The sequence below is a fragment of the Pipistrellus kuhlii genome, unplaced genomic scaffold (genome assembly GCF_014108245.1).
Source record: "Pipistrellus kuhlii isolate mPipKuh1 unplaced genomic scaffold, mPipKuh1.p scaffold_m20_p_2, whole genome shotgun sequence".
Lineage (NCBI taxonomy): Eukaryota > Metazoa > Chordata > Mammalia > Chiroptera > Vespertilionidae > Pipistrellus > Pipistrellus kuhlii.
The window spans coordinates 73,150,742-73,174,110 of NW_023425515.1; the positions used below are offsets into that span (position 1 = coordinate 73,150,742).

At 40.7% G+C, this 23,369-nt stretch overlaps 1 protein-coding gene across 7 annotated transcripts in view; it reads right to left on the minus strand.

The window, feature by feature from the left end:
- Positions 1 to 8,569: 8,569 nt before the first annotated feature.
- Positions 8,570 to 23,369, minus strand: part of ARL6 (ADP ribosylation factor like GTPase 6) — a 53,507-nt gene continuing 38,707 nt past the window's right edge. For 4 of the 7 annotated variants that reach the window (XM_036446478.2, XM_036446475.2, XM_045584043.1 and 1 more), the window contains 3 exons: positions 21,955 to 22,010; positions 21,808 to 21,820; positions 8,570 to 9,868 (listed from right to left, as the gene is read on the minus strand). In XM_036446478.2, coding sequence (XP_036302371.1) covers positions 9,835 to 9,868; positions 21,808 to 21,820; positions 21,955 to 22,010 — 103 coding nt within the window. In that variant the 3' untranslated portion in view covers positions 8,570 to 9,834. The remainder of the gene's footprint in view (positions 9,869 to 21,807; positions 21,821 to 21,954; positions 22,011 to 23,369) is intronic. The other 3 variants (XM_045584046.1, XM_036446473.2, XM_045584047.1) reach the window with 2 other exon arrangements.

Genomic DNA, 23,369 nt, shown 5'->3' on the forward strand with positions numbered 1-23,369 from the left:
TGGGGCTTTCTCTTTATTTGCACTACGACTGTAGGAATGTTATAACCTCTTTTGCCTCAGGTTTACCATCTATGATATTGGTTGGCAAAGTTTTTATGTAAAGCACCAGACAGTAAGTAACTGTACACTTTGTTGCTGCATATAGTATCTATTGCTTCTCCTTTTTACTTTCTTTTTTTTTTTTTAAAGAATGCTTTAGATTTCTGGTCAAGATGGCAGCATAGGTAAATGTGGTACTTGCATCCTCCCACAACTGCATTAAAATTACAACTAATGTACAGAACAACCATCATTCAGAAACTCCTGAAACCTAGCTGAATGGAAGTCCTACAACAAGGGAGTTAAAAAAGAAGCCATCAAGGGATGAAAACTTGAAATAGTCTTGCTCCCCACCCACATGTGGTGGATAAAAATCAGGAGGGATATCTCTGATGTGAAGATTCCTCTTGAGGAGTGAAGGAGTCCCAGCCCTACACCAGGCCCCCGAGTCCATTGTTTTTAGTGCCAGGAAGAGGAGTTCCCATAATTTTTGGCTTGAAACGCCAGTGGGAATTGAGGCTGAGGGAGACAGAGGCTCATGGACTCCCAGGAAGTTCCTATTAGAGGGCCCAAGCACAAACTTACGTTGACCCACTCACTCTGAGCTCCAGTGCTTGGACAGCAGCTTGAAAGGCACCAAGAACATATGGGGAGGAACTGAATGATCTGGCATCAGGGCGAGAGCAGGAGGGGCAGCTTTCTCCCAGACAGAAGAACTTGCCACTGTTCCTTTTCTGAGCACCCCTTGCCCCCCAACAAAGCTGGCAGGTGGGCACCATATCTGAGTCTCCATCAGCCTGGCTATCACTGTTTGCCCTGCCCTGGTGATTCCCTGAGATCCTGCCCCACCCAATTCACAGGCTCATCGAGGCTGTTCCTAGTGGCTTTTCAAAATGAATGGCCTTAGATCACTATTCACTTTTTCCTAAAATCTCTCAAACAACAGCGTCTGGTCTCCCTGTGCTCCATACCTCTCAATAAGTAGCCCCAAGCCGGACAATAGCAGCAGCTGACCTTGTTTTGCAGGTTGGCCTCACCTTGGCACCTCCCAAGCTCAGCACAAAGTGGCCATTTACAGGTTGCTTTGTAGCTCAGGCCGGTGGCTTGGGCAGAACACTGGTGGCGGCAGAGTCTCAGAGACAGCGTACCTGGTGGACTGCTTCAGACCACATCAAAGTACCATCACCCAACCACCTCCACAAGTGACACACTCAAGGGCGAACTCAGTGGGCACCAGAGCCCTGCTCAAGTCCTACTCTATAGAGTGGACCCCTGCATAACTGATTCTTTATGGTGGTTGGTGATTGCAATCAGTCCTTGCAGCTGATTGGCTTGGGGGTAAATCCTTCTAATTGATATGCCAACAGCAATCAAGGTTCAACTACAACAGGAGGGCGTACACACTGCACACGGTGGGTGGAGTGCACCTGGAATGCCCATTTTGGGAGAGTGGGGAGGCTGTGCTACTGGATCTATAGGACACCTACTATATTAGGCCATTCTACCAAGCTCAGGAGATATAGCAGTTCTACATAATTCATAGCAACAAACAAAGGGAGGCTGCAAAATGAGGAGACAAAGAAACAGGTCCCAAATGAAAGAACAGAACAATACTTCAGCAAAAAAATAAACAAAATGGAGATAAGCAATCAATTAGATTCAGAGTTCAAAACACTGCTATAAGAATGTTCAGTTAACTTAGTGAGGACTTAGCAGCATAAAAAAGGACATGGAAGCCATTAAAACAAAAAAGTCAGAAATGAAGGATACACTAACTGGAATGAAGAATAATTTGCAACAAATGAACAGCAGAGTAGATGAAATTGATAATCCAATCAGTGATTTGGAATATGAGGAAGCAGAAAACAATCAGAAAAGCAAAAGGAAAAAAGAATTTTAAAAAATAAGGATAGTGTAAGGAGCTTCTGGGACAACTTCAAGCATACCATTTATTTCATGGGAATGCCAAGAGGAGAAGAGAGCAAGCAAGTAATTGAAAATTTGAAAAAATGACATAAAACTTCTCTGACTTGGTGAAGGAAATAGACATACAAGTCAAGGAAGTGCAGAGAGTCCTAAACAAGATGAACCCAAAGAGGCCCACAACAAGACATATCATAATTAAAATGCAAAAGTTTAAAGAGATAATTTTAAAGCAGCAAGAGAAAGCAGTTAGTCACCTACAAGGAAACTCCAGAAGACTGTTATCTGATTTATCAACAGAAACTTTGCAGGCCAGAAGGGATTGACATGAAACATTCAAAACAGCAACGGCCTACAATCAAGATTACTCTATACAGGAAAGCTATCACTTAGAAGCAAGGAAGAGATAAAGAGCCTCCCAGACAAGAAAAAGCTAAAAGAATTAATCACCATCAAACCAGTATTATATAAATTATCAAAGGTTGTTAAGAAAAAAAGATAGAAATATGAGCAATACTATGACAATAAACACAGACCTGAAAAACAAAATAAACAATCTGAACAGAAACAAACTTATAAATACAGATAATATTTTGATGGCTGCCAGATGGGAGGGAGGTTCGGTAAAAAAGGTGAGGGATTAAGAAGTACAAATTTGTGGTTACAGAATAGTCATGTTGATATAAAGCACAGCATAATAAGTATAGTCAATAATATTTTAATAACTATGTATGGTGTCAGATGGGTATGAGATTTATTGGGATGATCACTTAGAAAGTTATGTAAGAACTTTATGTAAAGTCTAATCACTGGGGTGTACTCCTGAAAGTGATACAACAGTATGTCAATTGTAATTGAACAATAAAAAATGATTTAAATTTAGAACTGAAAAACAGGGGAACCATCGCCCTGAAGTGCCTGACGGCTGGCTGAGAGGAGGCTCTACCATCTGGGGAGGAGAGAGAAGGCACGCTGAGCCTCAGGAACTGTGAAGGTGCAGAGAACTGTGTGTGCGAAAAGGCGGCCGCCCGACTTTGCTGCTGGCTTGCTTGCTGAGTGCGGAGGGTGGGCCGAGTTTGCTACTGGCTTACTACCTGCGTGCTGAGAGGGCGGACAGCTAAAGCGCAGCTGGCTTTCTTGTTTGGGAGGAAAACAGAACCACCCTATTGCACTGATAGACGGCCCCAGACGGGGAGAGGCCAGACTGTCAGGCAGTGGGCAGAGATCTCTCGGAGATGTGTGAAGCCAGCGGCCATTACTGTGGGACTCAGAAACCAGATCCTCGTAGGGAGGGGCTGAATAAGCTTGTCTGCACCACTCGAGACTCCACCCCATCCATGCAGAGCACAGAAGCCCTTCCAGTGGCTAGCTTCCTCGTTTGCAGTGAATGGGACTCTCCTAGGGAGTGACAGACAGGAATCTAAAGCTTGTCTGCACCTATACCAAAAAGGTGCGTGCACCTGCAACCAATTGTTGCAAACAAAGTTTGTCTGTGCCACACTGAGACTCTGCCCCATTCAAGCGGAATATAGAAACCCTCCTAGCTGAGACACTTCTGATCCTCATAGCCAATTGGCTTGGAGATCAATGCTTCCCAGTGATACCAACAACAAGCAAGGCTTAACAACAAAACTGCACACACAGCCCACAAAGGGCTACACCAAGACTGTCCACCTCAGGTAATTGGGAAGCTGACTCACTGAACCTATAGGACACCTTAGCACACAAAGCCACCCTACCAAGTCAGGGAAGCTGTGAAAATGCTGAGACAAGGAAACAGATTACAAACAAAAGAAATGGAGGAAAAGAAGCAACTGGATATAGAGTTCAAAACCACGCTTATAAGGTTTTTCAAGAATTTCCTAGAAAAGGCCAATAAAATAAACGAGACCCCTGAGGATATGAAAAGGGATCAACTAGAAATAAAGAATACATTGTCTGAAATAAAAAATATTATACAGAGTCATAAAAACAGAATGGAAGATCATAAGAATCAAGTCAAAGATTTGGAACACAAAGAGCCAGAGGACACTCCTCCGCAGAAGCAAGAAGAGAAGAGAATCCAGAAAGTTGAAGATAGTGTAAGAAACCTCTGGGACAATTTCAAACGAAACAACATCAGAATTATGGGGATCCCAGAAGAAGAGAGAGAGCAAGATACCAAAAATATATTGACAGAAAACTTCCCCCACCTGGTGAAAGAAATAGACTTACAAGTCCAGGAAGCGCACAGGAATCCAAACAAAAGGAATCCAAAATCCAAAAGGAATCCAAAGAGGACCACACCAAGACACATCATAATTAAAATCCCAAGAGCAAAAGACAAAGAGAGAATATTAAAAGCAGCCAGAGAAAAGCAGGTAGTTACCTATAATATAAAGGAGCACCCATATGATTGTCAGCTGATTTCTCAACAGAAACCATGCAGGCCAGACGGGTATGGCAAGAAATATTCAAGGTGATGAATAGCAAGAACCTACAGCCAAAAATACTCTACCCAGAAAAGTTATCACTCAGAATCGAAGGCCAGATAAAGAGCTTCACAAATTAAAAAAAGCTAAAGGAGTTCATCACTGCCAAACCAGAATTATATGAATTGCTGAAAGGGGTTCTTTAGGAAGAGGAAGAAGATATAGATAAAAATTATGAACAACAAATATGTAACTATCAACAAGTGAAACTAAAAGCCAAGGGAATTAAAAAACCTGATGAACAATATTAACTGTTGAATATAATAGAATCAGAGGAAAGGAAGGGGAGTGGACTGACGATTCTCAGGGAAAAGGAGAGTGGGCAGTGTGGGAAGAGCCTGAACAAAAACTGCACCTATGGATGAGGACAATGGGGGTGTGGAAAGGGCAGAGGGTGGGGTGGGAACCTGGTGGAGGGGAACAATGGAGGGGGAAAAATGAGGAACATTTGTAATAATATGAACAATAAAGATTTATTAAAAAAATAATAACTTGAGGAACCAGGAGACAATTCATAATTTTTAGCCAGCAACCTATAAATGAAAAACAAATATATAAAACCCAGCCCTTTCATGATTTACAAAGCACAAGCTGAATAGGGCCATATATAAATATTTAAATGCAAAACATATAACAGGATGTTTTGAACACTTTATGAGGTATTATATTGAAATGGAGAGCTTATAGAGTAAAATTTGTAACACAGTGATGTCTAAAGATGAAAAAGCACCAGCTTGAGCTTTAGAATGCAATAAATTTTAATTGCATGTTAAATACAAACCAAATAACCTCTGTTTATACACACATGATATCATGTGGCTATTGTTGCCCAACCGCTTCTACATAATCTTTACTTAAAAGTTTAGAGTAATAATTGATGTTTATATTTGGAGAACATGAAATCAAAGGAAAAAGTACTCTTTTGTCTCAATATTTGCATAGGTATGAGTTACTATTGTAGTTTGTGGGACAGTAATCAACTGTGTATCAACCTAAGAATTATTTGTTATCAGTCTTTTATGCCCATAATTTAAAATCTGAGGTGTTAATAGACTTAAAACAAGCAAAGAGAAAAAACAAACACAAAAACTAGTCCCTTATCTCTGACCACCTCCATCCTCATCTGGGTTTCCTTACACAGTGAGAACCTTTTCAATACTTTTAACTATTTTTATAGCAGACACCTCTATATTTCTAATATCTGTAATATTCTTGTTTCTTTAATCACCCACTTTAAACAGATTGGTTCTGAATCCTAGCACCACAATTTACTAGCTCTGTGACCTTCACCAAATGACTTAACTTCGTTAGGCTTCAATTTTCTTATCTATAAAACAAATAATAGAACCTGTCACATAAGGCTATTGTGAAAATTAAGTGATGCAAAATCATGTGTGATATAATTTGCTCAAAATATAGTGGTCACAGATTAATAACTATTAGTGTGTTACTCTACTGCATCCTCCTAAAATAGTTATAGAATACTAGTTTTTCTATTAAATCACAGTGTTTTCATAATGTCCTTTTTATATTTGAGTCCACTCAATTAGTAAGTCCCACTTTTTGTCCTCATCAAAACAATTAATGGAGGGCAAACCAAGATGGTGGCATAGGGTAGACACCTAAAGGTAGCCTACCACAACAATTTTAAATTTAAAACTGGAAAACATAGGAAACATCGCCCTGAAACACCAGACGGCTGGCTGAGTGGAAGCTCTACCATCTAGGAAGGAAAGAGAAGGGACGCTGAGCCTCAGGAACTGTGGAGGTGCGGAGATCTGTGCATGCGGAAAAGGCGGCTGCCGAGTTTGCTGCTGGCTTACTCGAGGTGCACTGAGAGGGTGGGCCGAGTTCACTGTTGGCTTACTCCCGGTGCACAGAGAGGGCGGGCAGCTAATACGCTGCTGGCTTTCTTGTTCGGGAGGAAAACAGAACCGCCCTATTGCTCTGATAGACAGCCCCAGTCAGGGAGAGGCAGGACTGGCAGGCAGTGGGCAAAGCTCTCTCGGAGGTGCATGTGGCCAACAGCCATTACTGCAGGACTCAGGAACCGGACCCTCTTAGGGAGGGGCTGACAGGAAACCAAAGCTTGTCTGCACCACCCCGAAACTTCGCCACATCCAAACGGAACACAGAAGCCCTCCCAGTGGCTGCCTTTCTCATTCTGGAGAAAAAAAACTCCCAACTGCATTGAAAGACAACTCTGAGCCGGGAAAAAACTAGCTGTCATGGAGCAGGCAAAACTCGAGAACAGCCTTTTCACAAGAGGTGCTCATGCCTGCAGCCAGTCTTGTGGGACTCACCGTGAATAGAACTTTCCTAAGGCAGGACTGTTGGGGAACCAAAACTTGTCTGCACCAACCCGGACTCCGCCTCATCCAAGCTGAGCACAGAAGCCCTTATAGCTGAGACACTGCTGATCCTCACAGCCAATTGGCTTGGAGATAAACACTTCCCAGTGAAACCAACAAAAAGCAAGGCTTAACAACAAGACTGCACACACAGCCCACAAAGGGCTACACTAAGACTATCCACCTCAGGTAACTGGGAAGGCTGTGCTACTGGGCTCTGCCAGGACACCTGATTCCATTAAATCAGGGAAGCAGCTAAAATGCAGAGAAGAGGCAGGACACAAAGGAAGGAAATGGAGGAAAGTAAAAGAATGACATTGAGTTCAAAATCACAGTTATAAGGTTTTTCAAGAATTTCCTAGAAAAGGCCGATAAGATAAATGGGACCTTTGAGGATATACTGTAAAAAGGTATCAACTAGAAATAAAGAATACATTGTCTGAAATAAAAAATATTATACGGAGTCCTAAAAACAGAATGGAAGATCGCAAGAATCAAGTCAAAGATTTGGAACACAAAGAGCCAAAGGACACTCCTCCACAGAAGCAAGAGAAGAGAATCCAGAAAGTTGAAGATAGTGTAAGAAACCTCTGGGACAACTTCAAGCAAATCAACATCAGAATTATGGGGGGTCCCAGAAGAAGAGAGAGAGCAAGATACCAAAAATATATTGGAAGAAATAATGACAGAAAACTTCCCCTGCCTGGTGAAAGAAATAGATTTACAAGTCCAAGAAGCACACAGAACCCCAAACAAAAGGAATCTGAAGAGGACCACACCAAGACACATCACAATTAAAATTCCAAGAGCAAAAGACAAAGAGAAAATATTAAAAGGAGCCAGAGAAAAGCACCCATACAATTGTCAACTGATTTCTCAACAGGAACCATGCAGGCCAGACGGGAATGGCAAGAAATATTCAAGGTGGTGAATAGCAAGAACCTACAGCCAAAATTACTCTACTCAGCAAAGCTATCACTCAGAATTGGAGGCTAGATAAAAAGCTTCACAAATTAAAAAAAGCTAAAGGAGTTCATCACTGCCAAACCAGAATTATATGAATTGCTGAAGGGGGTTCTTTAGAAAGAGGAAGAAAATAACAATAAAAATTATGAACAATAAATACGTAACTATCAACAAGTAAATCTAAAAACCAAGGGAATTAAAAAATCTGATGAACAATATTAACTGGTGAATATAATAGAATCAGAGGTATGGAAGGGGAGTGGACTGATGATTCTGGAGGAAAAGGGGAATGGGGGTGTGGGAAGAGACTGAACAAAAACTGTGCACCTCGCCGAAATCGGTTTGGCTCAGTGGATAGAGCATTAGCCTGCAGACTGAAAGGTCCCAGGTTCGATTTTGGTCAAGGGCATGTACCTTGGTTGCGGGCACATCCCCAACTGATGGATAATTCTCTCTTATCGATGTTTCTAACTCTCTATCTCTCTATCTCTCTCTCTTCCTCTCTGTAAAAAAATCAATAAAATATATTAAAAAAACCCAAAACTGTGCACCTGTGGATGAGGACAATGGGGGGTGGGGAAAGGGCAGAGGGTGGGGTGGGAACCTGGAGGAGGGGAGCAATGGAGGGGGAAAAAAGTGGAACATTTGTAATAATCTAAACAATAAAGATTTATTTTTTTTTAAAAAAACCCCACAATTAATGGAAGGCTGGCAAGCTAGCTGAAAATGCGGAACCAATAGACTATCCTGGATAACTTTGAACTTGACAAATTCCAAGTCACTGGGATTTCAAGACTGTGAGAAAGTGTATTACAGAACTTTTACTGTAGTTTTAAAATTATTTTATTCGAATCTCTGAAACATATCACTCCCACAGTTACTATATCACATCTTTAATGCTCACCTTTTGCCTGCTTTTTATAATTTCCATAGCTAAGTATGTTTAAGATGTTACACAACAAATATTCCAGTTTTTCTTTATATACAATATTTTCCAGAATTTATACCACTGCTTTCTATACTGTTTCCCAGTGATTAATTTAAAACCAAAGGTTCTATTTAGAGTTCATAATTCCAAGTGGTCTCTAAGTTTTGAGAATAACACAATTTATATACTGTGATATGTCTAAAGACTGAGATATGTCTATAGACTGAGATTCTAAAAAACATTTATGTAGCAGTTTTTGTTCAGAAAAAAAACAAACAGTTTGGTCACAATCTATTTCAACAAAGTGCTATAGTAAACTGGAGGAATTTTAAAGAAAGTCAGTTATAATAATTGAAGAATCACACATTAACTCATTTTAATAACTCAGTCTTAGTATAAAATATTTTCATTCAGCCAATGAAATAAAAAATTAAATAATATATTATAAAATTCTCAAATTCTGCCTCATTAAATTTTAAGTTCTCTGAGGAGAAGGAGTATGTTTAATTTACCTTCTATCATCATTGCATAGTATAGTGTCAAACTAGTACAGGTATAGAGTTACCCAATACATATTCATTGGATAAATAACTTCAGCATAACTTGGTCTCAGGTTGACAAATATTTGACAGTAAAATACCAAGTGCCATATTAACACAGCATTATTATTTCAGCATAAACAAAGCACACTAGTTGATGTATTTTATGTTTTATTGATGGTGACATAGACATATAGTAAAAATATACATTAATCACCCATGGTCCCTTATAAATATTTAAAGTTCTTTTTCACAAGCACAATCCTATTGCAGTCATACTATAACTTTTTTTTAAGACAATTAAAAAATACACTGAAGATATCATAATTCACGATGAGATATTGAGATGGACTTTAACATTCTCATTACGAACAAGTATAGACTTTTACCAAGAGGTTGATATTCTGGGGATCCTTTCCGAGGATTTATTTTCATATAATTAATGGCCAAATTAGCATATGTGAAATCTTATATTCTTATAAACTTTATTCAGAGTCCATAAATGCAAGCAGATTATAAAATATTCTTAGATGTACCAACATCTTTAAAAAGTTTAATGTATTCAGTTTGCTTTAAGATATATTCCTTGAATTGACAATTGTTGAGCTTTACAAATACTATCTTTTCATGTCTTCACAGCTTGGATCTGATCTGATAACAAAAACAGACAAGACATTATCAGTCTCTACAGGACAAAATACATTTTTGTTTAACATAACCTGAGACAAATCTATAAGAACAGTAGAAATCTATGCAGTTTTTCAAAAAAGCACAAATCATACCATAATTTTTATTTTCATCACAGTTGTATTAGTATATGCATAGAGCCAATTAACTAGTTCTATATGACTGCATAAAAATTAGCAGTCCCTTGCCTCATCTCTCAACTCCCTTTTAGGTGATTACCTCTTTATCTCTAAATAATATATGTGTTTTATTACTTGTTGAAATAGCAGTTTCTTCCATTTAATATGAGCCTCAGTTTTATGTATCTCTATGCTGCTCTCTACAACCCTCATAATGCTTTCAATACTCCCATCCTCCTAACAAAGTAATGTAGTCATTATCAATGTAACTAGAGGCCTGGTGCATGAAGTGTGTGTGTGTGTGTGTGTGTGTGTGTGTCCCTCAGCCTGGCCTGCACCCTCTCCAATCTGGGACCCCTTGAGGGATGTTTGACTGCCGGTTTAGGCACAATGCCTGTGGAAATGGGTCTAAACCAGCAGTCAGACATCCCTCTTGCAATCTGGAACCGCTGGCTCCTAACTGCTCACCTGCCTCCCTGACTGATAGTCCCTAACCACCTCTGCCTGCTGGCCTGATCGCCCCTAACTGCCCTCCGCTGCTAGCCTGGTCATCTCTACAGCCTATGCCTCAGCCCCCGCCACCGTGGCTTTGTGTGGATGTCCAGAAGACTTCTATTTTAATTAGCACATTACCCTTTTATTAGTATAGATTATACAACATGAGCTTTAAGGTAGAATTGCATTAGTAGAAATGAACAGACATCTCATTTAAAAATGTTTATTGGTTTGATATGATTCAAATTCACTTGTTTATGACAAAAGTCAAGTCTTTAAGAATAGGATTGCTTGTCCTAGCTGGTTTTGCTCAGTGGCTAGAGCTTCAGCCTGAGGACTGAAGGGTCCCGGGTTTGATTCTGGTCAAGGGCACACACCTGGTTTGCAGGCTTGATCCCCAGTAGGGCACATGCAGGAGGCAACTAATCAATGAATCTTTCTCATCATTGATGTTTCTATCTCCCTCTCCCTTTCTGAAGTCAATAAAAATCTATTTTAAAAAATCCTATCTAATAAAAGAGTAATATGCAAATGAACAATCACTCCAATACACCCACAAGCCATGTCCACCAGCCAATCAGGAGCGAGTATGCAAATTAACCCAACCAAAATGGGTGTGGCCATGGAGCAAGCAGGAGGCTTGGATTTCACTGGCAATGGAGGAAGCCAAGCTTTCCACACACATTGGTGGACCCAGGCCTCCACTCAAGGCTACAAAGTTTCAATGACAGGAGATAAATAAATCCCAACAAAAATCGCTGTTGCCATGGAGGGAACAGGAGATTTGGCTCTGCTCAATGCTACAAAGTTTCAAGTATAGAAGATAAATAAATCCCAGATTCCAGGACCTCTGCTTGGGTCACCGGGGGGAGTGGCTGGCTTGCAAACCACCACAGGCCCCTCACCCAGGCTGACTCATGCCCCAAGGGAACCCCCATCCTAATCCAGGACACCCTTCGGGGCAAACCACCTGGCCCCCACCAGTGCACCAGGCCTCTATCTTATCTAATAAAAGAGTAATATGCAAATTGACTGTCACTCCAACACACAAGATGGCTACCCATGTGGTTAAAGATCCTGCCCCTATGTAGACACAAGATGGCCAGCAGGGGAAGGTAGATGGGAGGGACCAGGCCTGCAAGGGAAGGCAGTTGGGGATGATCAAACAAGCAGGGGAGGGCAGTTGGGAGGGACCAGTCCTGCAAGGGAAGGTAGTTGGGGGGGGCAGGCCTACAGAGGAGGGCAGTTAGGGGCAAACAGGCTGGCAAGGGAGCAGTTAGGCTACCAATTAGGCTGGCAGGGGAGTTGTTAGGGGGTGATTAGGCTGGCAGACAGAAGTGGTTAGGGACAATCAGGAAGACAGACAGGTGAGCAGTTGGGAGCCAGCAGTCCTGGATTGTGAGAGGGATGTCCTACTGGGATTGGGCCCAAACGGGCAGTCGGACATCCCTCGAGGGGTCCCAGATTGGAGAGGGTGCAGGCTGGGCTGAGGGATACCCCTCCCCCCCATGCACAAATTTCATGCACCGGGCCTCTAGTAAAAAAATAAGATTGCTTTGCTATCAAAGCCAAATAAGGTGTATCATTTGTTGTCCCTGATGAAGTCTGAGCAGCTCATTTGCTAAATAACTTCACTGGGTTTTTATCAAATAAAATCCATGGAGAAGCAACAATGCCCACCATGCATTTAGGCTATAAAGATCAAAAGTTGAGGAGGACGGAGTGTTTCTGGGGTAGGAGACAGTGAGGATCAGTGGCTGGGAGGCAGGGAAGACATGGGAATGCCCAGTGCATGGAAGCACTGGAGGTTCTGGGATATTCAAATCTTCTGGGGGTGGGGTCAGGCCCTGCACTCCAAGAGGTCAGGTCTGGAGGGAAGACAGGGGTGCATTTCTGGGGACCCCTTTCCTGTGAGGCTCCTCCTCCTCCTCTATACCCCCTAACCTGCCCATTTGGATCAAGGGGGTGGGAAGCAGGTATGCAATGCCTGGGTGGGATCTCTCCAGGGTGGGGGCGAGGTATTTGTATTGGTTTATTTGATTCTTTGTACATGTTGAAGAGGGTGGCAGGGAAGTGTCTGCCAGACATGGTTTCCTTCTGCCTGCTCGTCAGAGCTGCCCTGTGTGATGCTTTTGCCTTCCTTCACCGCTGCCCCGAGATAACGTGCATGAGATCACCAGGGATGAAACTGGGGCTCTTGGTGTATTGCATGGAGATTGCACTCCACAGGAACCTGCCTGGTCCAGGGAGGGTTGGGGTCATTCACTGCGGAAAAGGCTCGATTTAAACAAAGCTGCTGCTTAGATAGGTGCCAGCTAAGGCATTTGTGTAGAATTTATCATCCTTTCTGGCTGTTTCCTTGGAAATCACAAACTCAATATAGCAGAGCCAGGGGCTGCCCCCGGGCTGGGTGGCCTCTGGGTTGGGTCGCACAGGGACTGCCTCCACTGGGGGCCGCTCAGCGTGGAGGTCCTCCTGGTGATGGCAGTCCCTGCCCACTCACTCCTGCTGTGCATGCCTCCTGCTGATCGGTCATGATGTTACGGCATTCCGGTTATTTTGCATATTTCTCTATTATATAGGATGAATCTGTAAATGCCGGTCACAACTGAGAAAGGTAGCATGCCTGTTACTTTTCCTGTCTTCAACTACATTCTGTTTTCCCCAGAGTTAATAATTGTTCCTTACCTTCAATCCTGCCTCTCTGCTTTTTTATGTATCTAACTAGTAGCCCAGTGCACAAAATTCGTGATTGGGGGTGGGGGTCCCTCAGCCCTGCACCCTCTCCAATGAGGGTCCCCTTGGGGGATGTCCAACTGCTGGTTTAGACCTGATCCACCTGACAGTTGGACATCCCTTTCACAATCTGGGACTGCTGGCTCCTAACTGCTTATCTGCCTACCTGCTTGATTGCCCCTAACTGCCCTCCTCTGCCAACCTAATTGCCCCTAACTGCCTCTGCATCAGCCCCCACCACCATGGCTTTGTCCAGAAAGAATTCGGACATCTGGAAGATGGCTGGTCGACCCAGACTAATTAACATATTACCCTTTTAGTAGTATAGATTGTATAGGATTGCTTAATTGGGGTGGGAGGTGGGGGTGGAGTCTTTTTCAGCAGGAGGAGATGCTCTTGGCATACAAAAATACATAATCCCTGTATCTAGACTGATAGCCAGCCATATGCACTATACTGCCAACTGGTCATTAAAAAATTGAACCCCTTTCTTACCTCTTGCACCAAACAGCTGTTGCCCTTAAAACCCCTTCTCAGCCCCCACCTTAGGTTCTGCCTTTCGCAGTTCACCCAGATTGTTCTGATTGGTCGGTTTCTATGCCAGTCAGCGTCAAAAGCTCTGCCTCCTAGACAGCCATTGGATCCTCCCAGTTCACCCATTTTGGTTCTGATTGGTGTGTTTCTATGCCAGTCAGTGTCAAAAGCTCTGCCCCCTAGGCAGCCATTGGCTCCTCTCAGGTCACCCATATCTGGTTCTGATTGGTCAGTTTCTATGCCAGTCAGCGTCTCCGGGCCTATCTCTGGGCTTGATCAGAATGAGGGGGCTGAACAACAGACCCTGTGGCTGCTGGCAAGGCCTGGAGAGAAAGAAAGGCAAGGGTTGATCAGCTGCCATGGAAGCTTTGGATCAGACCCTGCTTCTCTTTCTGGGTCTGATCCACAGCCCCCTCAGCAGTCAGTGCAGGGTTGCCATGGAGCCTGCAGCACTGACTGCAGAACTGACTCCCAGTGTTTGGTCATTCTTTTGGTCATTTTGGATGTTATAGACCATGGCTCTATAGATGGATACTACTTCAAACCCATTATTCTACAGTGCTTATGGAGCACATTACAGAGTCAATTTCACTACAGCCTTCCCAAACTCTATAATCTGGACCAGCTTTTCTCTACTTGTCCGGTTATTTTCATAAAAGGTATTTCACTATCACTCTAGGATCTCCACTATCATCCAGGGGATTCCTTCCCCCATTCTCCTGTGCTTATTTTCCTTCCCTCCTTTTCCCCCCTTGGTTTATTCCCTTGTTTTTGATGAGTACTCCTCTCAGTGGCTACCTTAGTAAAAGGTATAGAAAGTAAATTCTTAAGACTTTGCATGGCTGAAGATGTCTTAATTCTACAATCACAACACATTGATACAGCCTAAGAACACAATTCCATTTTCTCCTTTGACTATTCCAGGCAATGCACAATCATATTACACCTTCCAAGGGTTGCTACTGAAAAGTTTGATGCTATTCTGTATCCTTGTCCTTTACACGAAATCTCCTTTTCTTCTCATGAAGTCTGTAGACTTTTCCATTGTCTTCAATCTTAACTGTTATTAATGATGTGCCATGGTGTGAGGATATTTTCATCCACTACATTGAGCTCTCAAAAAAAACTTTTAACTAAAAACTCATATTTAGTTCTTAAAATATTGATTTTTCTCCCCTCTATTTTCTGTCCTCTCTGAAACTCCTACTATTTGGATATTAAGCCTCCTAAACATGACCCCCTTATTTTATTTTCTTTCCAATTTTCTATTCTTTAGCCTTTTGCTCTGCTTTCTGAGAGAGTGCCTCTATTTTATCTTCTTTTATTTGGGGTTTCAATTTCTACTATTCTATTATTATTTTCTAAAAACTTATTTTTTGTTCTTGATATGCTACTAGTTTTTGTTTGTTTGTTTATTAATCCTCACCAGAGGATATATTTCCATTGATTTTTCAGAGAGAGTGGAAGGGACTGGGAGACACATTGATTGGTTGCCTTCCACATGCACCCCAACTGGGGTCTGGATTAAGCCTACAACTGAGGTACATGTCCTTGACTGGCATTGAACCCATGGCCACACCACAGGCCAATGCCCTAACCAATGAGCCAAACCAGCTAGTGCATACTCTACTAGGTTTTTGAAATGTTCCCCTGAATAAACTCTACTTCCTTTAACTTATTTTTCCTGTTTGTTTACGTTCCTTAACTCATAATGTTTTGGTCCTCAAATGTCTGGTGATCCTTTGCCACTTCTCGTATGTATTAACAAACACTGTGAAACTGAACTGGAATTGTGATAAGCATTTTAAGTTTGTCAAAGGTGGTTTTCCTTCTGGTGTATCTAGCTAAGCCATTTCCTTGGAATCTCTGATGTTAATACCAGTAGCTCTTTTCTCTTAGGCTGGTCCGATTCCTTAAAGATGACTTTATATCTCGTGCCTACCACCAGTGTCTTCTGGGAGAAGCAGAAGTTAGGAGAGGGTTATATTTGGTATGAAAACTTCCAGTTACTCCTTATTTTCAGTTCAGCACTACCACACACAGTTGTTCTTCAGTCCAGTGACACTCTGTTTGATTCTCTGCAGAGAATAAACCTTCAACCTTCTTTTGGGATAAGGATATGAGACTGTGTGTTCTCTTTTCAGCCCTACCTCTCTTATTTCCAATTTCTACCAACATAAAGCCTCTGTGGGGATCTGCAATGTAAATTAGCCCTCCAGCTTTCTCCAGTACTGGCTTACAATTCAGCTTTCTCTGTTAAGAGAAAAGGTCTTAAGTCTGTTAGGTCATTCATTATTTATCAGACCAGATCAACATTCATCAGATATCCAGCTTCCAAAATCTGAGCGCCATTGTTTTTTGTTCTATTTTGTTTGTCATTTTTGTCATTCCCATTCCTTTTGCCCTTGTGGGTTAATGTCTTTAAGCCAAGGTCCCTTAATCATTAGTGACATCTGAGGAGGAGATGAAAGTTAAGTGTCATTGGAACACCCCTTTGAATAGTTTATGTGTTTTATTAAAACCTGAAAGCATAAATCTTTCCCCTACAGATAAAGGGATGAGTAAATTTACTTAGTCACATGGGAGGATTTCCTTTTATAAATATCTCACTTCAAAGTTTCAAAGCTAGAAAACAACTTCTATCTCTGCAATAGTTTTTGTATATTCTCTGTTGGTTTTTAAAAATACTTCATAGATTCTTGTCTTTGGGCTGCATACATAGGAAATCATTGTGAATCCTTCCAAAAAAGAATGGAATCATGGCACAAAATGTTTCATTTAATATTCTATCTCCAAAATTTTAGCTTTAAACTCTAATTAATAAAATTATGCTAAGCGAAATAAGCCAGTCAGAGAAAGATAAATATCACATGATCTCACTCATTTGTGGAATATAATGAACATAAACTGATGAAAAATAGGTCCAGAGACATAGAAGCATCAAACAGACTGTCAAATAGCAGAGGGAAGGTAGGAAGAGTAGGAGGTGGGGGGAAGGGTAAGAGATCAACCAAAGGACATGTATGCATTCATATAAAGTATAACCAATGGACATGGACAGTAGGGAGGTGAGGGCCTGTGCTGGGGGGTGGGAGTGGGCTGAGAGAAGCCAATGGGGGAAAAGGAGACATCTTATCTAATAAAAGAGTCATACGCATACCTCCACTACACCCACAAGAAACACCTACTTGCCAATCAGGAGTGAGTATGCAAATCAAACCAACCAAGATGGCTGTGGCCATGGAGTGAGCAGGAAGCTTGGATTTCCCCAGCAATGGAGGAAGCCAAGCTTTCTGCACACCCTGGAGGGTCCTGGACTCCACTCAAGGCTACAAAGTTTCAATTATAGAAGATAAATAAATCCCAACAAAAATGGCTGCAGCCACTGAGCAATCAGGAGGCTTGGTTCTGCTCAAGGCTACAAAGTTTCAATTATAGAAGATAAATAAATCCCAGACACCAGGGCCTTCGCTTGGATCACTGGGGGATGTGGACGGCCAGCAAACCACCACAGGCCCCTTGCCCAGGCCACCCCATATCCCAAGGGAACCCCCACCCTGATCTAGGACACCCTTCAGGGCAAACCAGCTGGTCCCCACCCATGCACCAGGCCTCTATCCTATCTAATAAAAGAGTAATATGCAGATTGACCATCACTCCAACACATAAGATGGCTGCCCCCATGTGGTCAAAGATGGCTGCTACCATGTGGACACAAGATGGCTGCCACATGATGGCCAGCAGGGAAGGGCAGTTGGGAGGGACCCAGGCCTACAGGGGAGAGCAGTTGGGGGGAGGGCAGTTAGGGGTGACCAGGCCTTCAGGGGAGGACAGTTAGGGGCTGGCAGGGTAGCAGTTAGGCATCAATCAGGCTGGCAGGTGCGCAGTCAAACATCACTCAGGCTGGCAGGGGAGTAGTTAGGGGGTGATCAGGCTGGCAGGCAGAAGCAGTTAGGGGCAATTAGGAAGGCAGACAGGCGAGCAGTTTGGAGCCAGCAGTCGGACATCCCTTGAGGGGTCCCAGATTGGAGAGTGTGCAGGCTGGGCTGAGGGACACACACTCCTGTGCATGAATTTCATGCACTGGGCCTCTAGTATGTAATATTTTCAACAATAAAAAATTAAAAACAAAACAAAACAACAACAACAAAAATAAATAGAAAAGTCAATTTAAAAAAAAAAGAAAAGAAATTGGTCCAAGGGCCTTCTTGTTTATAATGCTAGGAAATTTCAGAATTCTGGAAGCAAAATGAAGAGATAAACTCAGAATATCTTTCACAGATAGATTTACATAAAAAATCTAGTAAGTTAGCCGAAACCGGTTTGGCTCAATGGATAGAGCGTCAGACTGTGGACTGAAAGGTCCCGGGTTCGATTCCGGTCAAGGGCATGTACCTTGGTTGCGGGCACATCCCCAGTAGGGGGTGTGCAAGAGGCAGCACATTTGATGATCCTCTCTCATCGATGTTTCTAACTCTCTATCTTTCTCTCTTCCTCTCTGTAAAAAATCAGTTAAAGAAAAATCTAGTACCGTAAGTTAGTTAAATGCACAGACAAATCTCTTGTATGCTGTTAGCTATTTTATAAAATAGGTTTTTGCCTTTTTTTTTAATTCAGTGAGACAGGAGCATCAAATTTCAAAACATTTGCTATTATATAAGAAACATGAACAGAATATCTTCAATTTAAAACCAAACCAATATACTTTTTAATCTATGTACAAAGTTTCTTTTGTTATTAAATAGAGCACTTAGGTAGAGGTTACATTTAACATTTACTGAGTGTTTTCTAACGCTAGTGATTTTAACACATACAGTGTTTCATTTAATCTGTGCAACTATTTTCACATTTATTTTTTTGAATTTTACAGATGAAGAAGATAATTATCTTCAAAAGAGATGTTAATTAATGCCGAAACCGGTTTGGCTCAGTGGATAGAGCATCAGTCTGCAGACTGAAGGGTCCCAGGTTTGATTCTGGTCAAGGGCATGTACGCTGGTTGCGGGCACATCCCCAGTTGGGGGCATGCAGGAGGCAGCTGACTGATGTTTCTCTCTCATCAATGTTTCTATCTCTATCCCTTCCTCTCTGTAAAAAATCAATAAAATATATTTTAAAAAATTAAAAAAAATAGATGTTAATTAATAATAAGTGGTGGAATGAATCTTCTACACTCAAAAGCCCAATTGCTTTTTAACTACTATTCCATGATGCCTACTTAAAATTGGGACAACTAGCTTACCTTGCAGAAAATTGCTGTAACAGTTACATTAAAATATGGCAACAGAAGAGCACAAAAGTATTTCCAGTAATGTACCCTCCTTACAAAGACTTGGGAAGATGCAAAGATAATGAATCAGAAAAGTCAGACATAAAAATTAGGTGACAAGACCAGAGTTGGCAAGTGGCACAGTGATGTTGGATTGTTACTGACACCTAGTGGCCTCACTGTTACAAAATAAAAAATAAAGGGAAGAGAGAGCTATGATAGAGCGGAGAGCTATGATATAAAATTCAAATGACTATATCAACCTATTTTTAGTGGTTACTGTGCTTTGAATTACTTTATGAACAATAGTGGGGTTTGATGCATGCTTTACCTCCACTGTGAACAATAATAAGTACTTGTAAATAAAAATCAAGGCTGAAAATATGCTTTTGGTGTCTTCTCTGGAATGTTCCTCTGCAACCTATGTTTATATGGGAATCAGTTCCTTAACTTTCATCACTTCTTTACCACAATCCAAGAAACTAAGTAGGTTGTGTTCACAGAAAAATTCTAGTAGTTATGCTAGAATCACTAGAGGTTCTCAATTAAGTTTCACTTAATTATAAAATTATGACTAGAATGTTCTTTGCAGTTTTTTACTTTTTAATGTTTTAACTTTTTATATTTCTTTCTTTTTTTATTGATTTTTTTTTTTTTAGAGAGGAGGAAAGGAGAGAGGGAGAGAGAGAGGGAGAGGGAGAAGAAGGGGAGGGGGGGGATTGGCTACCTCCCACATGCATCCCGACATGGGATTGAACCCAAAACCTGGGTATGTGCCCTGACTGGGAATTGAACTGGCAACTTTTTGGTATACAGGACGATGCTTCAAGCAACTGAGTCACACTGGCCAGAGTGTTCTTTGCACTTTAATGGTAAATGTTATGATGGCTACAAATGAGAAAAATCACTAATAGTCTGTGCAGTTAATTAAAATATCACATTTTACTAACACATGAAAAATATTTATCAGATGTAAACTTAGTACTTTGAACCAAATAAATATTATGTCATTGTATGGGTGGGTAAGCAGCTAAATATATCTTATTTATTCCCCAATATAGTAAGCTTGTTCAGGCATAAACTTAATATTTGGTTCAAAGATATAACACGACATGCAGAAGAGGAAAAGAAATCACACAGAACTGTAATCAAAATGTCAGTTTCTCTCTGGCCTGGTGGCTCAGTTGGTTGGAGCAGTGTGCCATGCACCAAAAGGTTTCAGGTTCCATTCCTGGTCAAGGCAAATACCTAGGTTGTGTGTTCAGTCTCCGGCCGGGATATGTATGGAAGGCAACTAATCAATGTTTATCTCTCACATCAATGTTTCTTTCTCTCCCTCTCTCTCTCTCCCCCCCCCTCCCCCGTCTTTCTAAAACTAAATAACAACTATCAAGTGAGAATTAAAAAAAAGGTTAGTGTGGAAAGTTAAGTTGATAGCCCAAGATGAAAACTTAAATTTACAATATATTATTGTTCACCTTTATTCAGAGCAGGGAGATGCCTGATAGGAATGATCCTTAGTTGCTCTGCTCATAAGCGAAAATTTCTTGGCCTCTCAGTGTCCTGAAACCTAAAGAACTAGGTTTCATTCATTTTTACTGCTCTTTGTGGGCTACTGTGCTTCCAGCAATTCCTGTAACTAGTATATGTTAATAGACAATGTAAACTTGGGAAAAATAATTTATTTATTTTTATTTTGTTTATTGTTTCAAGTATTATATATGTTGCCTTTTACCCAGATTGAGCCCCCCTGCCACTCCCACCCTGAGGGCAAGCTCCTACCATCCCAGTGTCTGTGTCTATTGGTTATGCTAATATGCTTCCATACAAATCCTTTGGTTGATCTCTAACCTCCGCCTTAACATATCTTAAATCTTAATTTATTCCCTGATATAGTAAGATTGTAGCAACCTATGATAGCTATTTTCGATGAATAACAAATAGAGCTGCAATATACAAATCAATAGAATACCAGTATTTATAATTCTCAATATGAGTGTTAAAAGTTGTGTAAATATGTTATATATGTAAAAGAGAGGCCTGGTGCATGAAATTCGTGCAAGGGAGGAGGGGTTGAGGGAGTCCCTCAGCCTGGCCTGCGCCCTCTTGCAATCCAGGACCCCTCAGGGGATGTCCACCTGCTGACAGGGGGATCAGGCCTAAGCTGGCAGGCAGATATCCCTCTCACTGTCCAGGATCCCTCTTGCAGTCCAGGACCTCTCGCTTCTTACTGCCTTGCCTGCTCGCTGCTTCTTACTGCTCAGCTAGCTGCTCCTTAGTGCTGCCATGGAGGCGGGAGAGACTCCAGCCACCACCACTGCGCCCACCAGCCATGAGCCCAGCTTCTGGCTGAGTGGCGCTCCCCCTGTGGAAACAAACTGACCACCAGGGGGCAGCTCCTACATTGAGCGTCTGACCCCTGGTGGTCAGTGTGCATCACAGCGACCAGTCCTTCCACCGGGTAGTTTTTCTATTTGCATATTAGGGTTTCATTATATAAGATTAAGATATATAGGAAGTAAAACATTCTTAAAATACATGCCATGCAGAATTATTTTAGTTACTGACAGTAAGATTAACATTTGTCCCAAACTTCAAATATGCTTCCATTACTAGATCTCTTAGAAATGTATTGCTATAAATTAAAAATATTTCTACAGTTGTCATTATATGGACTATAAAAAGCAAACACTTTAAATCCTTTAGAAAAATGTAATGGAAGTAAATGGAGCAAGGTATTAGATACTTACTGTAGTGTATTTTCTGACAGCAGAAATAAACAGAAACAAGAGGAGAAAAAGGCAGTGATATAACAAAAAATAAATGTTATAAAAGGAAAGAAAAATGTCAATGGAAAGGAAATACAGATTAAAGATGGACAGTATTTTGTGATGTACCTTGAAGCCAGTCTACACCTTCTTGCAATCCTTCTCCTTTTATGGCATCACTAGCACTGAAATAAAATCCACAAGAAACATATCTATTTCATTACATTGTAGAACTATAAGAACAAATAATTGCAAATTTTCCATATGGCAAATTAATATATTCTAGTAACACCTATCTGAGCAAAACTGGTTAAGCAATGAAACAAATGAACATAAAAAAAAGTCTGAGCATCTCAGAGCAACAAAATTATCCATAACTTACATTGACATAATTTTTATGACACTTGGAAAAGTGTACCAATAAAAAGTTATTATTTTAGGAACAGTACTCAGACTGACATTACTTTGAGTAATATTTCCAGTGGTGGAAAAGTTTTATAGAGTCCCCCTTCCTATATTACCCACCTCCAATGACTCAAGAGCAGTTACTTATTAGAAATGCTACCTTAGGTTGTAATTTAGCTACAGGATGCAGAGACTTTTTTGAAATGGAGTTTTATATCTATACAGTATAAACCTGTAATTATAACTTTGGTGAACTGGTAGAAAAAAAATCCCAATAGATTTCAATAATAGTTTTTTCTTATTGGCTGCAGGAACCTAAATAGGTCATTTAACTCTCCTGTCTTCAGTTTTAACATCTGTAAAATGGGGAGATATTATAATAGACCTCACAGAGTTATTAAGGAAATTGAATATTTGAGATATGTATTAATATATAAAACAGGGTTTTTTCATGGTCTTAGAAGATTAAATCCTTATTGTGATATTTTATAAACAATTATAATTAAATTTTAAATCAAAAGAATAAAATATAAAGGATTTATTGAGTATCAATATTTTCCAAGACATAGACTGATACTTTCTCATAACATTTTACTGATCTGGTAGATATTTCCTTTTAAAATATAATTGTATAATAGCCTTTAATATACATAATTAGATTTTCTGAATTAAGGTTTCTTTTAGTGTGCTGAAGCATGATTTTAAAATGTACTAAATAATCTAAAAGAGTTAATTTGATTATAATCAAAGAAGAAATTTCCTCTAAGAAATTACTTATTAGATTAAGAATATGATATATTTTAAAATAGGAAGACAGAAACAAACACCATGAGATACAAAATTATTCAAGCAAACTGTGGATTACCCATATCAATAGCAAAACATCCATAACTAAAATATTTATATTAAAAATATCAATGCATTGATTTTATCATACACCTATAGTCCCAAGTAAGATTATAGATTCAAATAAATATCATAATGAAGAAATCCCTCCCTTTTGGTGAGGAGTCACTCTCACCAAAGAAGGATAAATGTATTTTCAATTTTATACATGGTTTTAAAATATTGCAAAAAAACAAAAAAAACAAACTTAAAGCAATAATTAAAACTTAGCGAATAAAACCCTGCCTGCATCT